Source organism: Corvus moneduloides, chromosome 5, assembly GCF_009650955.1.
Source record: "Corvus moneduloides isolate bCorMon1 chromosome 5, bCorMon1.pri, whole genome shotgun sequence".
NCBI lineage: Eukaryota > Metazoa > Chordata > Aves > Passeriformes > Corvidae > Corvus > Corvus moneduloides.
Window position 1 is genome coordinate 8,130,529 of NC_045480.1, and position 13,806 is coordinate 8,144,334.

General features: G+C 37.4%; 1 protein-coding gene across 8 annotated transcripts in view; it reads left to right on the plus strand.

Moving 5' to 3' along the window:
- The window catches only part of NSD2 (nuclear receptor binding SET domain protein 2), a 99,733-nt gene that overhangs the window by 58,699 nt on the left and 27,228 nt on the right, over positions 1-13,806 (plus strand). For 7 of the 8 annotated variants that reach the window (XM_032110065.1, XM_032110061.1, XM_032110063.1 and 4 more), the window contains 7 exons: positions 1,212-1,378; positions 1,750-2,241; positions 5,270-5,414; positions 6,430-6,507; positions 7,957-8,075; positions 11,460-11,541; positions 12,525-12,649. In XM_032110065.1, coding sequence (XP_031965956.1) covers positions 1,212-1,378; positions 1,750-2,241; positions 5,270-5,414; positions 6,430-6,507; positions 7,957-8,075; positions 11,460-11,541; positions 12,525-12,649 — 1,208 coding nt within the window. The remainder of the gene's footprint in view (positions 1-1,211; positions 1,379-1,749; positions 2,242-5,269; positions 5,415-6,429; positions 6,508-7,956; positions 8,076-11,459; positions 11,542-12,524; positions 12,650-13,806) is intronic. The other variant, XM_032110067.1, reaches the window with a different exon arrangement.

Here is a 13,806-nt window from a genome sequence, read left to right on the forward strand (position 1 = left end):
TAACCACTGGCTGAATCACCAAGAAAAGAAAGTTCTTTCTAGGTCTAGAAACCCCAGTAATAGTACAAGAAGCAACCGGGTAGATGTATTTGCTGATTATGCCTGAAGACATGCAGTGTATGAATAACCTAGAGGAATCTAGATCTAGTTCGAAGACACTTGTAACAGAGAATTGTGCCTGTTACTTGTTCCTATTGCATGTCCATCCTTCCCTGAGTTCCTCTGGTGTCCAGTCTACATGTTGGATATACTGATGTGGTGACACTGGAGGAACCACAGATACTGTAGGGAGCATAATTGATCAAGCAGGATTAAATTTGCAAACACAGAACTGCAGGTCGTCACAACTAAAACCTTTTCTATTTCTAAACAAGACCTTAATTTGAACACTTAGACAGCAATCTACAAGGTGTAATGGACAAGGTGTTAGAGGACATCTTAAGTCTGATCTCTTACCTCTTCCTTTTAGAAATTCATTGTTAATTATAAACACTCTGATGAATTTTGAATGTGGTGTCTTCCCCTTCTCTGTAGAATAGCTGAGACCTTTGGAAGGTACGATATGCCTGTATTGTACCACAGTGAGACAATATTCCTCTAGTTTTTCTAGGGAAAAAAAGGGAATGTTTTTATTTTTAGAAGAATAATGTTTCGTATTTAGATTTCAAAATTGTTCTCTTATCCTTCCACTCTCCCTTCCCCCAGCCAAATCCTTTATTGATTATTTTGATTCCTGAAAAATCTTGATTAACATGAAGTTGTGATTGCAAGGGTTAAAAATAGCTGAAGTATGTGTCTCTGTTTAAGAATATTAAAAGATAAAGTTTAGGAGACTCAGGGAGAAGGCTGAGTGCACAAGCTCTCCAACCTCTGGAACTTTCTCAGTGTTCATTGGGAAATGAATACTCTGTGCATTTTCAGAAACACTCAGACCTACATGTAAGTTAATAGATGTGAAAACTGACAGGTGATTGTAACTTCAAGTTAATTTATCCAGGCATGTTCTTGCTGGGGATTAAATGGTTGGGCTTTTGGGTCAGACCATATATTATATCTCAGAGACTTTCAGTCTGGTTAAGTGGGTTTTTGAAAGGTTATCCAGTTTTACTATGCTTTTGTTATGGCAACTGTAGCAGCTTACAGACTTCAAGTCTGAAAGTGCAGAGAACTACCAGAGTTGTATCTTTAATACACGTGTTTTTAATTTTCAGGACAGAAAAAGAGTTTTCGTCAATATCATGTTCAGTTTTTTGGAGATGCCCCAGAGCGAGCCTGGATATTTGAGAAGAGCCTGGTGCCCTTCAAAGAAAAAGACCAGTTTGAACAATTATGCCAAGAGAGTGCAAGACAAGCCCTCACTAAAGCAGAGAAAATAAAGGTAAGACGTTACCAAACCAGGCAAGATTTGTAGCTTTTTTTTTTTAGCGTTACAGGTATGTACAAGTGTAGCAGATACAAATAGATATTATAGAAAGCTTAAAGACAGCTTGTTTCACTGGAGCTTGCAGTCTTACATTTCATTTACAGATGCAAAGGATGAGATGATTTACCACTGTTACTCAGAAAAATTAGTACTCTTCTGCTTTGTCATGGATTTATGCACAGTATCAGTACTATCAAATGCAGCTCCCTTTGAACTCTGAATTACAGATCTGTGTGACACTTACTTTCTTGGAATTGTTTTGTGTTAATGTCGGCATTTTGAAATGAAAAGTGAGCAGATTCCTCACACTGTGTCTCCTCTTGCAGATGCTAAAGCCTGTGTCAGGGAAGCTGCGGCCACAGTGGGAGATGGGTGTGAAGCAAGCCAGTGAAGCAGTGGGCATGACAGTGGACGAACGCAAGGCCAAGTACACCTTCATCTATGTCAGGGACAGACCTCATCTTAATCCTCGAGTGGCAAAGGAGGTTGGCATTGCTGTGGAACCCTTGGAGGAGATGGATGAGTCATCCTACTCAAATGAAGAAACCACTCCAAATCTGAAATCCGTGAAGGAGTCTGGCATTCCTAGCAAGAGGAGGAGAAGGACATCAAAACTGTCTGCTGCTGATGATACACAAGAGAGCAGTCAGTTGGAGGATAAGAATACTACTCCTCAAAAGTCATCTGAACAGGCAGAATCCAAAAGAGGGATAGGCTCCCCTCTCAATAGAAAGAAAACTCCAGCATCTACTCCACGAAGCAGAAAGGGCGATGCAGTATCTCAGTTTTTGGTCTTTTGTCAGAAGCACAGAGATGAGGTTAGTCTCTTTTAGCTGTTGTTATTGTTGATTGCCTCTTCTCGTTTCTGTACTTGAAGAAACTTCTTTATTTTATTAAACAAAACTTAGTTATTACTGCACAATCCATAATATTCTGGGTTTGACAAGGTATGCCTGCATCAAATCTTACTCTAGACAGAAATAAAGAAGGGAATGTAAGTGAGCAATGTAAACACGATGGTGATGCTGCCTTTGTACTTCAAGCACAAGTTGTGTTAGTATCTTCCCACATAAACTAATAGTCCTTTGTATTAGCCATATTTTTTCTTTAATGTATGTACAGTATAATAGGTATGGATACATTTATGCTCAGGCAAATATAAAAAAGATTATGCTGTTTATGGCAGTCTGCTTGTAGATAGCTTTTACATTCTTTCTGCAGACATGGCTCAATTCCTTCTGGGTGTTCCATTATCTTTGAACAACTCAAAACCTCCTTTACTTATTTAGAATGTTTTGCTGAGCTTCTGTGAAAGCTGCAGATACCTCTAACTGATCATCAGGGCAGAAGAACCTGTCTTCCCTTTGTCTTGATTGGAATTGGACTGGCAAAGTGAGGAAATACCAATTTAGATATTTATGCTTTTTGCCTTTCATGTTGCTTTTAAAATGGCAGGTTTGTGCCATTGGTGAAAGGTGGAGATTGTACCCAGTCTAGTATTTGGAGTGTCCCCTTCCGTTAGGCTTATCTGGTTCAACTTGCATGGCTTTCACCAAGAGTTTGTTTTGTTGGGCTGTAGATGTTCTGATGCTTTAGAAAGAGTGATAATGTTGGCTAAAAAACAAACCTGGTTTTGAGCTACTTGTATTGGTGGCATTGGAGAATTTAGTGTATGGCTGTCTTAGTATTTGCATGTAGAAACTTAGAAGAAAGGAAAATTACAGACCCAGAAAGAGGGTCTCTGTTCCGAGTCTTGGGAAGGGTGGAAGTGAAAGGGATCACTGAAGACTTCTCTTTGGGGCCTGTAGTAATATTGAGCTCTCTTAAACTTACAGCCGTTTTGGCTGTGTCTTGCTTGGAGTCTGGCTCCGTGTGGTAGTAGGATTCATACATCAGTTTGATTTTACTATTATTTAACTGCTGAAGAACGTTTTTAGTGATTTAAGAGGCACACTTCCCACATCCCTGAGGGAGGTGCGGAAAGCTTGAAGCACTTTTGTGGCTGTAGTGACGCATTAAGTATTTTGTGCTGTTACCAAAGGAGTAAAGATGTAATTTGTACTGTTGGCATTCTTATGTGCTTCCCCTGTGAAAAATAGAAGCCTAGGAAGCATTGGAAGGGAGTGTCTTAATTGGAGATAAAGGTATGATTCAAGTGAGAGGCAGACAGCTACACTAATCACATTAATTGATTTGGGCCTTGAGTTTGTTGTGAGGAAAATTAAGGAATAAATTCACTAATATAGAGACTTTGGAGAAGACTACTGAGCATTTTCCTTGGAGGCCTTATTTGAAAGGGTCCCTTCACCATTAAGAATGATGGGTGTCTTTTCCTTGTCATTTCACAGTACTCCTAGTAAGATGAAAGTTATTATTATTCTTGTTTTGTTGAGACTGGAGGTAGTGTTAATGTGTGTCTTATTTTTCTGAGTAAATCTAGTTATTTCTTGGAGGATTAAATAGCTCTGTGCCCTCATTGAGCACAATGACCTGTACATTTGTGACAACAGTCAAAATGGATGCTAATTTCATTTCCTGAAGAAGTGGGATTTGTGGGAGAGGGTACCTTGTGGGTTTATGTTCCTCCCTTTAAGTAATGTGAAACCAGTTGTTGGATTTTAATCAAACTATGAGTAGAAGCTACCAAAGGTAGTTGTACTCCTCAAGCCTTATGCAATGGTTTATTCCAGATAGAAGCAAGACAATTCTTAGTACTCTACTAGGAGAAAAATTGAAGCATGGATTTCCATACTAGACACTGACTAATTCCAATGGAAGGAAGGTACTGCAACTATTTTAACACCTGGAAAAGCACCAGTCACACTTGCATCCTGTTTGATAACAGGAAATGCAGTTTTAAGACCCTAAATTCTAAGTAATTAGGTTTAATCATTTCACCTTATCAGAAAAATTGTATTTCTGTTCTGTTGAATGGTGTTACTCTTTGAACAATTGGCTTTCTTGACCTAGTTTTTATTTTGCTCTGTGTTTTTGGGGTATCGGTTGCATCACTCAGATAGGATTTTGGAGAATGCTGAGTAATAAGGTGAGAAGCATTATTTTTAAAGGTACTGTTTCATTTCTGTACAAGTGTAGAGTTTTTTGACTTGTATGATTAATCAATTATGATCTTCCTTAAGTAGAAGTAGGGGTATACTGAAGGAGTTTGGGAGGATTTTTTCTTTCTTTTTAATACTGGATTTTTTTGTGTGTGTTGATTAAACTTCTAGAACTCTATTAAACTCCATGTTGTTGGATATTATGTGTCCTGCTTATAACATTAAAAAGATGCACAGCTTGTGAGTTCCTAGTGTTCATATGCATAATACAAAAATGATGAATCAATACAGGAAAATGTTGCATTAAATGCTAACTTGTGTAAATCTCTCTGCTGAGATAGAGGTACTGGGTTCTATGATTAATGAGTTTTGCTATGAATTTATGGATTTCTTTCTAGGCAAACGTATATTCCAGTATTGCTTACCTGTCGTTTGTGGATATAGATTTAAACTTCTTTGAGAAACAATACACATTTTTTTGAATGACCACAAGACAGGATTTATACTTACTCCACTTACTCCATTTTTTGAATGTTAAAATGCGAATAGATACTTCCAAAATTAGTCTTAATACTTCTGAATAAGCTAGTGGAATTTTTTTTTTAAGACGCAGATAAGTGGTTATTCAAAACAAAACTGGATACAGAAGGTTTTATTCTAGTTCTGTCTACAGCAGAAATACTAGATAACTTGTTTGTATCCAGTTTTCCAAAGTGATGGAAGTATGTACACCATTCTTTCCAATGGTCACCTTTTTTTTAATTCAACCCTATTTCTGCATGTATAGGTGGTTGCTGAACATCCAGATGCTTCAAGTGAGGAGATTGAAGAACTGCTCGAATCGCAGTGGAACATGCTTAGTGAAAAACAGAAAGCTCGCTATAATACAAAGTTTGCCATAGTGACCTCTCCCAAATCTGAAGAAGACTCTGGTAAACGTAAAACTGTGCTAGTGTACTCTAACTAAATTTGATATACATAGTGGCGTTAAACTAAGCACATATTTGAGACCCTGTAGGGAAAACAGCTTTCACTGTTTTCCAGTTTTAATTCTTGGTGTTTGTGCCAATAGCAAAGGAATGCCAATGGTTACAATAAACGCAACCCATGAAGTCTACATTTCTTGCTCATTGTTCTGAAAAGTTGTTATATGTAAACCTTCTGCTGTTTAGACATTGCTGATGTCTCATTCTTCTTCTGCCCATAAGCAGCTGCCATTGCATCCACTGCTTGTTACAAAGTGGATGGTGGGAAGGGAAGATGAAGTGTTACTGCTAGTAAATTTGAGACGTTGTTTTTATAGAACAGTTAGAAATGGTTTAAAAAATTTAATCAGTGCTACACCTTTTCTTCATATATACCTAAAGTGTATTACTTCACATCATCATCAACTCAGGAAGAACTATTCCAAACTTTATTCTGAAACCTTCATCCATTTGGCATTTTGTTGTGCTACTCAAAGTTTTTAGGACTTTGTACAAGATTGCAAATACTTTCTTTTTTTTCTCCTTTTATTTTTTGTTGCTGTTTTCTGGTGTTTGTTTTTGATGAACAGTCTTGATTGTTTTACAAAATATTTGAGGGGGTTTGGAGTCACTTACTTGAGAAAGGAGGAGGAAGATAGTTTGCCATTTGCATGAACTTTATCAAATTTACCTAGGTATCATTTTTCAAATTTAAATGGCTTTACAGCACTGTAAGAAGACTTACTATGGAAGTATTAGAAGCCAACAGGTGCTGCTTTGGGCAATGACAAGAATGAGAGGGAGTGTTTGAAAGTTTGTGAGACTTGGAAAAACTTGTATAAAAAATGGCAGTCAGTTTTGTTAACTGTGTGTGTGTGAAATAACATCATTTTGTGGAAAATTGAAAAGTTTTTAACTTTAAATTTTAAGTGTTAAATATTTGGATATCAGTTAAAAAAAACCACATTCTGTATCTCTCAAGGTTCATCATTGAAGAATATTGGAGAGGCCAAACGTAAAGTGTTTCAAGACTCACCTAAAAGGAGATCAAGATCCAGAAGTAATTGAAATTTGTGTTGTGTGCAAATAGCTCATCATTATAAGTAGCTATTGAGTGTATTTTTTTATGTAATCGCCCACGTATCATAATCTCTTTATTTTATCTCAGATGTTGTCTTCCTTGACGTTAGAACTTTAATGGATCCTAAATTAAATATCTTAACACTGTAGTGCTGAATTTTGTTCACCTTCCTCAGTGTCATATTGCAAGAAATGTAATTGAAATTGTACCTGTACCAGGTGTTTCTAGTACATATATTGTGTACATTTATAGTTACCTACAGATGAAAATATGTCAGTTCGATTGTTCCCCATCTCAAATCCTCTTATCTTAAACTTGGAAGATTATTGTGGGGTTTCTTTTGCTGGCTTTTTGTAAGTAGCAGGTTCTCCTGGAGCCATTTCAGTCTGCTTTGTGGATTCAGAATATGTCCTAGATTGTTTAGATAAGTCCATTAATTTGAGAATGATCTATATTTTCAAGTTGCTATATTTTTAATATTGACAGATATTTGTTCCCAATGGAATAGAATGCTTGTAGCTGTAGGACAATTTTCAGTTACCGTATTTGTGCCCCTGGAGCTTGCAATTTTCGTACTAATAATATTCTGTAGCTTCATAAACTAGAGAGTACTGGAGAGTGTAATTATGTTGTCATTTCATCTTGATGAAACAGACCACCTCCCAAACCCTCATCTGTCTTTTTGAGGTGCAAACAGTAGTGGAACCTGTGGCAGGGGTATGTAGATTACTCACTGACCCTTTGTATTTAGCAGCTGCTTGAACTTTACAGTGAACAGTCATCTAAATACATTAATAATTTGGTGGTCTAAAATGGCCAACGTGGTTCTGTTCATAGGATTCTGGTTCATAAAGGGAAGGGATCATAATGGTCTCCTGTAAAATACAATCCCCTTGTTAGAGTCTGGAATTGCCATACCAGAAAGAGAATTAATTTGTACAGTTGGTGATATCTTGTCTTTTTCAGAGGCCCCTTAATAGATGTCACCAGTCTTCATCTATATCGTTTGGAGAACTTAAAGTAGGCTTAAGGAGGAGACTAAGAAATTAATTTTGGTTATAAGACACTGTTACAAAGTGGCAGGAGAGTTAAAAGCTGTATAGATCAATCACATGCAGTCTGACGTTATGAAATAAGTGTTGGGCAGTAACATCCAGACCTTAAACTAGTGCTTGTATAGGTAGACTCATCTTTGTAAAATAACTTGAGTATGAAGCAGTTGATCTGGATGTGTTCTAGAGTTAGTCTTCAGCACCAGAAACCAGACCCTAAGCATTAAGAGGTCATCAAACTGTATTAATGTTTAACCATGTTTTAAAAATAATGACTGAAAGAAAAGTACCTTAAATAACTAGATCAGTTCAAAGTAATTTCAAAGTGGGTTTTAGATTATTTTTCATGTAAGTTTCCCCCATCCCCCATCCCAAGGTAATTTACATGGAAATAAAAGAAACCAAAAAAAGAGGACAAAGGAGCCTACAGAAGATTTTGAAGTTCAGGAAGCACCTAGGAAAAGACTCAGGATGGATAAACAGAATAATCGGAAGGTAATTATGTTGTTGGTTTGTTGGGGTTGATTTATAGCAGCACCAGTCACATTGCTGTAGTTAAGTTTGTCAGCATTTCCATTTTCAGGATTAAAAAAGAAATGTCCATATATCATACCAAACTGTTGTCAATATTCAGAGATACATGTGAGCTTACCACTGTGGGATTTTTTCTTTTGGTTTTGAGGATAGAGGTATGACAAGTTGCTGCTTGAACTGTTTCCCAAAGGAATGTGCAGAGGGAGTCATGACCTCTCTGTGTTGTTATGCTTTGTAGTTCTTTTCCTTTCCTCCTGGTTTGGAGTTAGTTTTACCAGAATGTAAAATAAATACCTTTAGTCAATAGTTACTTTAGACAGAAGAGAGGAAAGCAAGTGTAGCAAAACAGAAAAACTACTTTTCACGAACTGGAGGGCTATAGGACATTTTAGAGTGGCATGCTGACCCATTTCTTGGGTTAGGGAACTGCAGTAAATGGATATTTATGCAGTGAAAGTATATTTATCACACAAATCACAGGCTCCTTTTCTGGTTAGCTTGCTTGTGAGAATGAGAATTTTCCTTACATAGGTCACTGTGTATGTGGGCACAGCACAAATCTTGTGGAGACTTAGGCACAGGTTTATTTAGTTGTGCATGTAGAGCAGTGAAGTTCATGGGTTTTACTTGTGTGGAAAGCTTAGCTCACACGTATGTTCAGATGTGTTATTGCAGTATCATACTTGAGTGTGAGTACCACAGACCTAAGCTCAGAACTTCAGTGGTACAGCGATCAAATGAAACAACCTAATGGAAGGAAAGGTAGTGGATTTTTTTTTTAAATGAGTTATGGAGGTCTTATTTGTAGGTGTCAGTTTGTTTGGTAGGCTGGTTATTTTGCTACTTCAGTTGATATTGTAGATATTAGGACAACTTGTTGACTTAGAGTTTAATATAAAAAAATAAATACAATTTCAGATAGGCTTAATGAGCTGACTAGCAAGGGACAGAGTTAATTCTTAATGTTGTTAGCTTTGCAGAAAGAAGGGCCAAAACTGGTTTTTGCACTTCTTTCCATAATGGTTTAGTCGTTGCATATTCATCTGATTTTCTAGGATCAGTTTTTCAAACCTTTTTAAACTTCTCTAACTGATTTGAATACATTATAATACACTAGATCTATGAAATAATGAAGTTTACCTATTATAATTAATTCCTACTATAAAGTCCTTGTTTTGACTGTTCTAAAGTTACTTTCCTGTCCCACCAGCATTTGTACACTACAATTAGCCTACATTCTCGGAAGTAGGATGAAAGGTGGTTGCAGTATAGTTCATGCATGGGAGGTTCTGGTATCTTTGGTGCTGTGGCATGTGAATGTATCAGCAGGAAAATAAATAAGGTGAATGCTTCCCATAAGATACATAGCACTAATGACGCTGACTTTGTAATGTGCATTTTAAAAAGTGTTGTTCTCTCTCTGGTCAGTTTATCAGAACTGCTTACAAGGGGTCTGATGTGTGTAAATATTGGGTAGTTTGGAAACTCTAAACGCATATAGCAGGGTTTCTGCTCCACAGAAAGGTCAGATACGGTTTGCAGTTTGTTTTAGGAATTATCTTAGTCTTTTTCCTGCCTTCACAAGCCCAAGGCACTTCCAGCTGTATGTGCTGCTGCTTAGTAGAACACTCAGTGAATGACAGTGAAAATATCAATGTAATGATTCAAAAAAGCAAACACTAACCATACATGTTCTTTCTGCTATTCCCAGTTTATCTGCAGGCTTTAGTTACAATCATTTTGGATAGGAGGAGCTTTAATTTCATTACATTTTACTTATTGCACAAGAGTTGTGGGTTATACTCTCCCTTTGTCCTTAATTCTTATTTACAAAATCAGAATGTTTTCACATGAAGTAACCAAGTTATAAGTACCCATATGGAAGTTTTGAAAAAACTAATTTGTTCATTGTTGCTTTGATGATGTATATAAAATGCACATTAACAAAATGGGGGTTCTGTAAAGTGTGCTTTAAATTTAAGAATGAACTATACTGTACATTTTCACAGAATCACAGAATCCTTAGGATTGGAAGGGCCCTCTGGAAATCATCCAGTCCAATCCCCCTGCCAAGACAGGGTCATCTAGAGCAGGTTACACAGAAATGTGTCCAGGTGGGTTTGGAATGTCTCCAGAGATGGAGACTCCATGACCTCTGTGAGCAGCTGTTCAATGCTCTGCCACCTCAAAGTAAAGAAATCTTTCTCATGTTGAGGTGGAACTTCATGTGTTTTAGTTTATGGCCATTACTCCTTGTCTTGTCACTGGGCACCACAGAAAAGTCTGGCACCATCCTCTTGACACCCTCTTTTCTTTCATTTTTACCCAGAAGTGTAACAGTAATCTTAGAAAACCGATGCTGGGAGCCTCCAGTGGCATTGGGGGTAGGGCAGCTTAGTCTGCTTGGAGCTCAGTAAAAGCACAGCGTGCCACATCTGTAGTACAATAGCCATTCATGTTTATTTTTACGAAGGAAATCAGTTCTCTGGCCTTTGAGGTGTTCACCTGCACATCTTTCTTTGGTAAAACTGTCAGATGAAGACTGTGAAAAAGCATGTAAATCATTGGAAATGCGTGTAAAGCCTTCTGTTCAATAGAGTTGTGCTTATTGATCAGATGAGCATGTGTCAGGGTTAAGCATTCTAGGCTACAGTTTTAGTAACTTGAATGAATTTTTAACATAAGAAATGGAAAAAAATAGTGGCATGTGTAGGGAACAATGTCTTAATTTTGACAAAGATTTGACAAAAACTTCCCCAGTTTTTGGCCTAAACTTTTAATCATGAATTCTCATTCTGGAGCAAATTTAGGTGCTGTTTATTCTCCCTTGAAAATAGTGGTTGTATTTTGGAAATGCTGAAACAATCTTAACCATAGTAATTTAAAAAATGGCACTGCTATAAGTTGTGGAGTTGAAAGCAAGCCTCTCTGAGACTTAGAGTTCTGCACAGGGTTTACTCTCAAATTTATATATAATTGTGCAGTTTACCTTTAATAATTAAAGGTCTTAATTTGACCAGTTTGTACAAAGAGTAGTAAGGATAATTTACAAGTTCCATGTTCATTTAGCACTCCCCCTTTTGATATGCTGAATTTGGGATGGATAAGTGGGATGCTGAAATACTGTGTTCTTTAATATTTCTCGTTTGTTTATGGGTTTGTACCCTGTGCTGTAAATGAGTTTTAAAATTCACTTAAGTGGGGCTAGTTTAACTACAGTACCATTCAGATATTTGTAAAGACACTTTCTTTTTAATAACATAAATCCAGAACTAATTGCCAGTTTTATCCAACCACTCATAAATTAGGAGTTTTTTTATTTTTTCATATTTTTTTTTGTGACAGAGGGAGACAAGCAATGACAAAACAGCAAAAACAAACTCTTCTAAGGTCACAGAAACCTCCTCTTCACAAAAGAACCAGTCAGGTAATGTGGTCAGAATAAGTTTTAATGTAACTTTTTCAATTAAATAATTTTAAAATGCCCAGGTTGTCTGAGGCAGCCGGCTAAATTCTGCTGACTCAATGAGTAGTTGCAGGCACTGTGCCATAGCTGGGGGGGAGCCCTGTTCCTTCACTGCCCTTCTGCAGCTCGATCCTGGACTAAAATTGTGCTTTACTGTTTGAGAGCAGCAGTTCACAAGTTCACCGTGTGATGGCACCAGATTAAAGCTGGTGCCCCGAGATCTTGGCGAGCAGGGAACAAAACCCTGCTGCTCCCGTTTGCCTGGTGCACTGGCCCACTAAAACAAGTGCAGTGACCATCAGTGTCATCAGGTACTCTGGGGTTTTAGTCCTTCTCAATGGTGCTTGATGGGAGGCAGTGTGGAGCATGAGAGGGAATTTTGTAGAACCTTGGATCGAAACGCCAAAGTTAGACTTGTTAATGATGCTCAAGTTAAAGGTAACTTCTGTCTGAGCATGTCTCTTTAGGTGTTACAATGATATGCCAAAGACCAGCGAGCTTCAGCAAGTTCTGCACGGTATAGAAGTGGTGATGTGCCATCGCTAATACGTGGTACTTGGCTCCTGTATATAAATTTTCTCTTATCAAAGTGCTAGTGGTACTCAGATTGTGACGACATCATGTAGGCCTTCTGATAGAACTGTTACCTCTGCTCTAAAGAGGTCTTAAGTCACAAGGTATTTTGATTTTAATAGAAATGAGATGAGAAAAAATTGGGAAAACATATCTTAGCACATATTTGATTAATGGAAACCTCTTTATTTTTAAGATCAAGCCAAAACACATGGCTTCAGAAACTTCATGTTCACTCAGTCCTATGTAGGTGCCCAGAAGACCTACCTAAATAATTCCTTCCTGTATGTGAAGGAATATTTTAAATGGCTTCAGGGAGATAACATTTTAAAGTTCCAAACTTCACTTTGTAAACCAAAATTATTTTACAGCAACGAAAAATCTGTCTGATGCATGTAAACCTCTGAAGAAGCGAAATCGGGCTTCAGCAGCAGAATCTTCAACTCTTGCTTTTAGCAAGAGTTCATCTCCTTCAGCTTCCTTAACTGAGAATGAGGTAAAAAAAAAGTGGTGTTTGCACACAGCCATTTAATGACAGAAATTATCAGGTGTGAAGCTTGTTTTAAAAAAAAGCAAAAATCAAAGGCGAATTCTCTAACGTTGGTGCTGTAGACAAGTTACAGTTTTGGCCTCTGTGAAACCTGTTAATGTGTGCATTGCAAATTCATTTATTGTAACACGAACGTCTGATTTGGGGACGTCGAGATATTATTGTGGTTTTTAATGTATTTACCAACAACGTTTTAGAATTGTAACCTTCTATTAGAGGCAAAGTAAAATGCCAGTGTGTTCTGTATTTTCTTCTACAGACTTTTATGTAAGTGTACTACATTAGTTACATTATGTAACTCAATACTGTCATGTTGCCATAGCTTTTATATCGAAGCAAATTTCCTAATCCTCTGTTTGATCTAGAACTGGACAGTCTTCTGAGCAGAGCCCCTTTTAACTCAAATTAGTTTTCAGGCTGTTTTAGTGCTATTTCTCTGTGATGCAAATAGCTCCATCCCCAGTAGAGTTAAACAGGCAGTGAAGGATGTATCTTTTTGATACTTGCTAATCATAGTCTTAGCTCTGCATATTTGGAACTGTAATTCTTCTCAGCTGACATACAATAAGTGAAATGTATGTACCAGAAGTGTATCCATATAATCCATTAAACCATTCCCCAAGTCATCTACACTGTTAAAACCAATCAGCCAAAGAGTGGCAGCATGAGGGTGAAGTATGCATGCTGTTTGCAGGTGGGTTTGGATCTGTAGTTAGTAGGATGTAGTAAAATATCCATAGACAAACAGCTTCACCCAGTTTGTGTTACAAAAGCTGTAGAGAAAATACTTGCCTGCTAACAAGGGCGTAGGGCTTCCAGCTCTCCTAGAGACATTCATCTCCCCTAACAAATGCATGAGGTGCTGTAATGAATGCAGTTAAAATATCTAGGCAATATTCAGTAAACGGTTTACCTTTGGGTAGGGAAAAAAGATTGCATGTTAATGGCTGTATATCTTAACTATAACTGGAAAAGCATTTTAATTAAAAAAACCCCAATAAATACTCCCTCCTGTACCCCAATAAAACAAGCAAAGGAAGTCCCACAGGAAATAATGTCCTTAGCAGCAGCCAAGTAAAGTAATACTTACTTTGTTCTCTCAA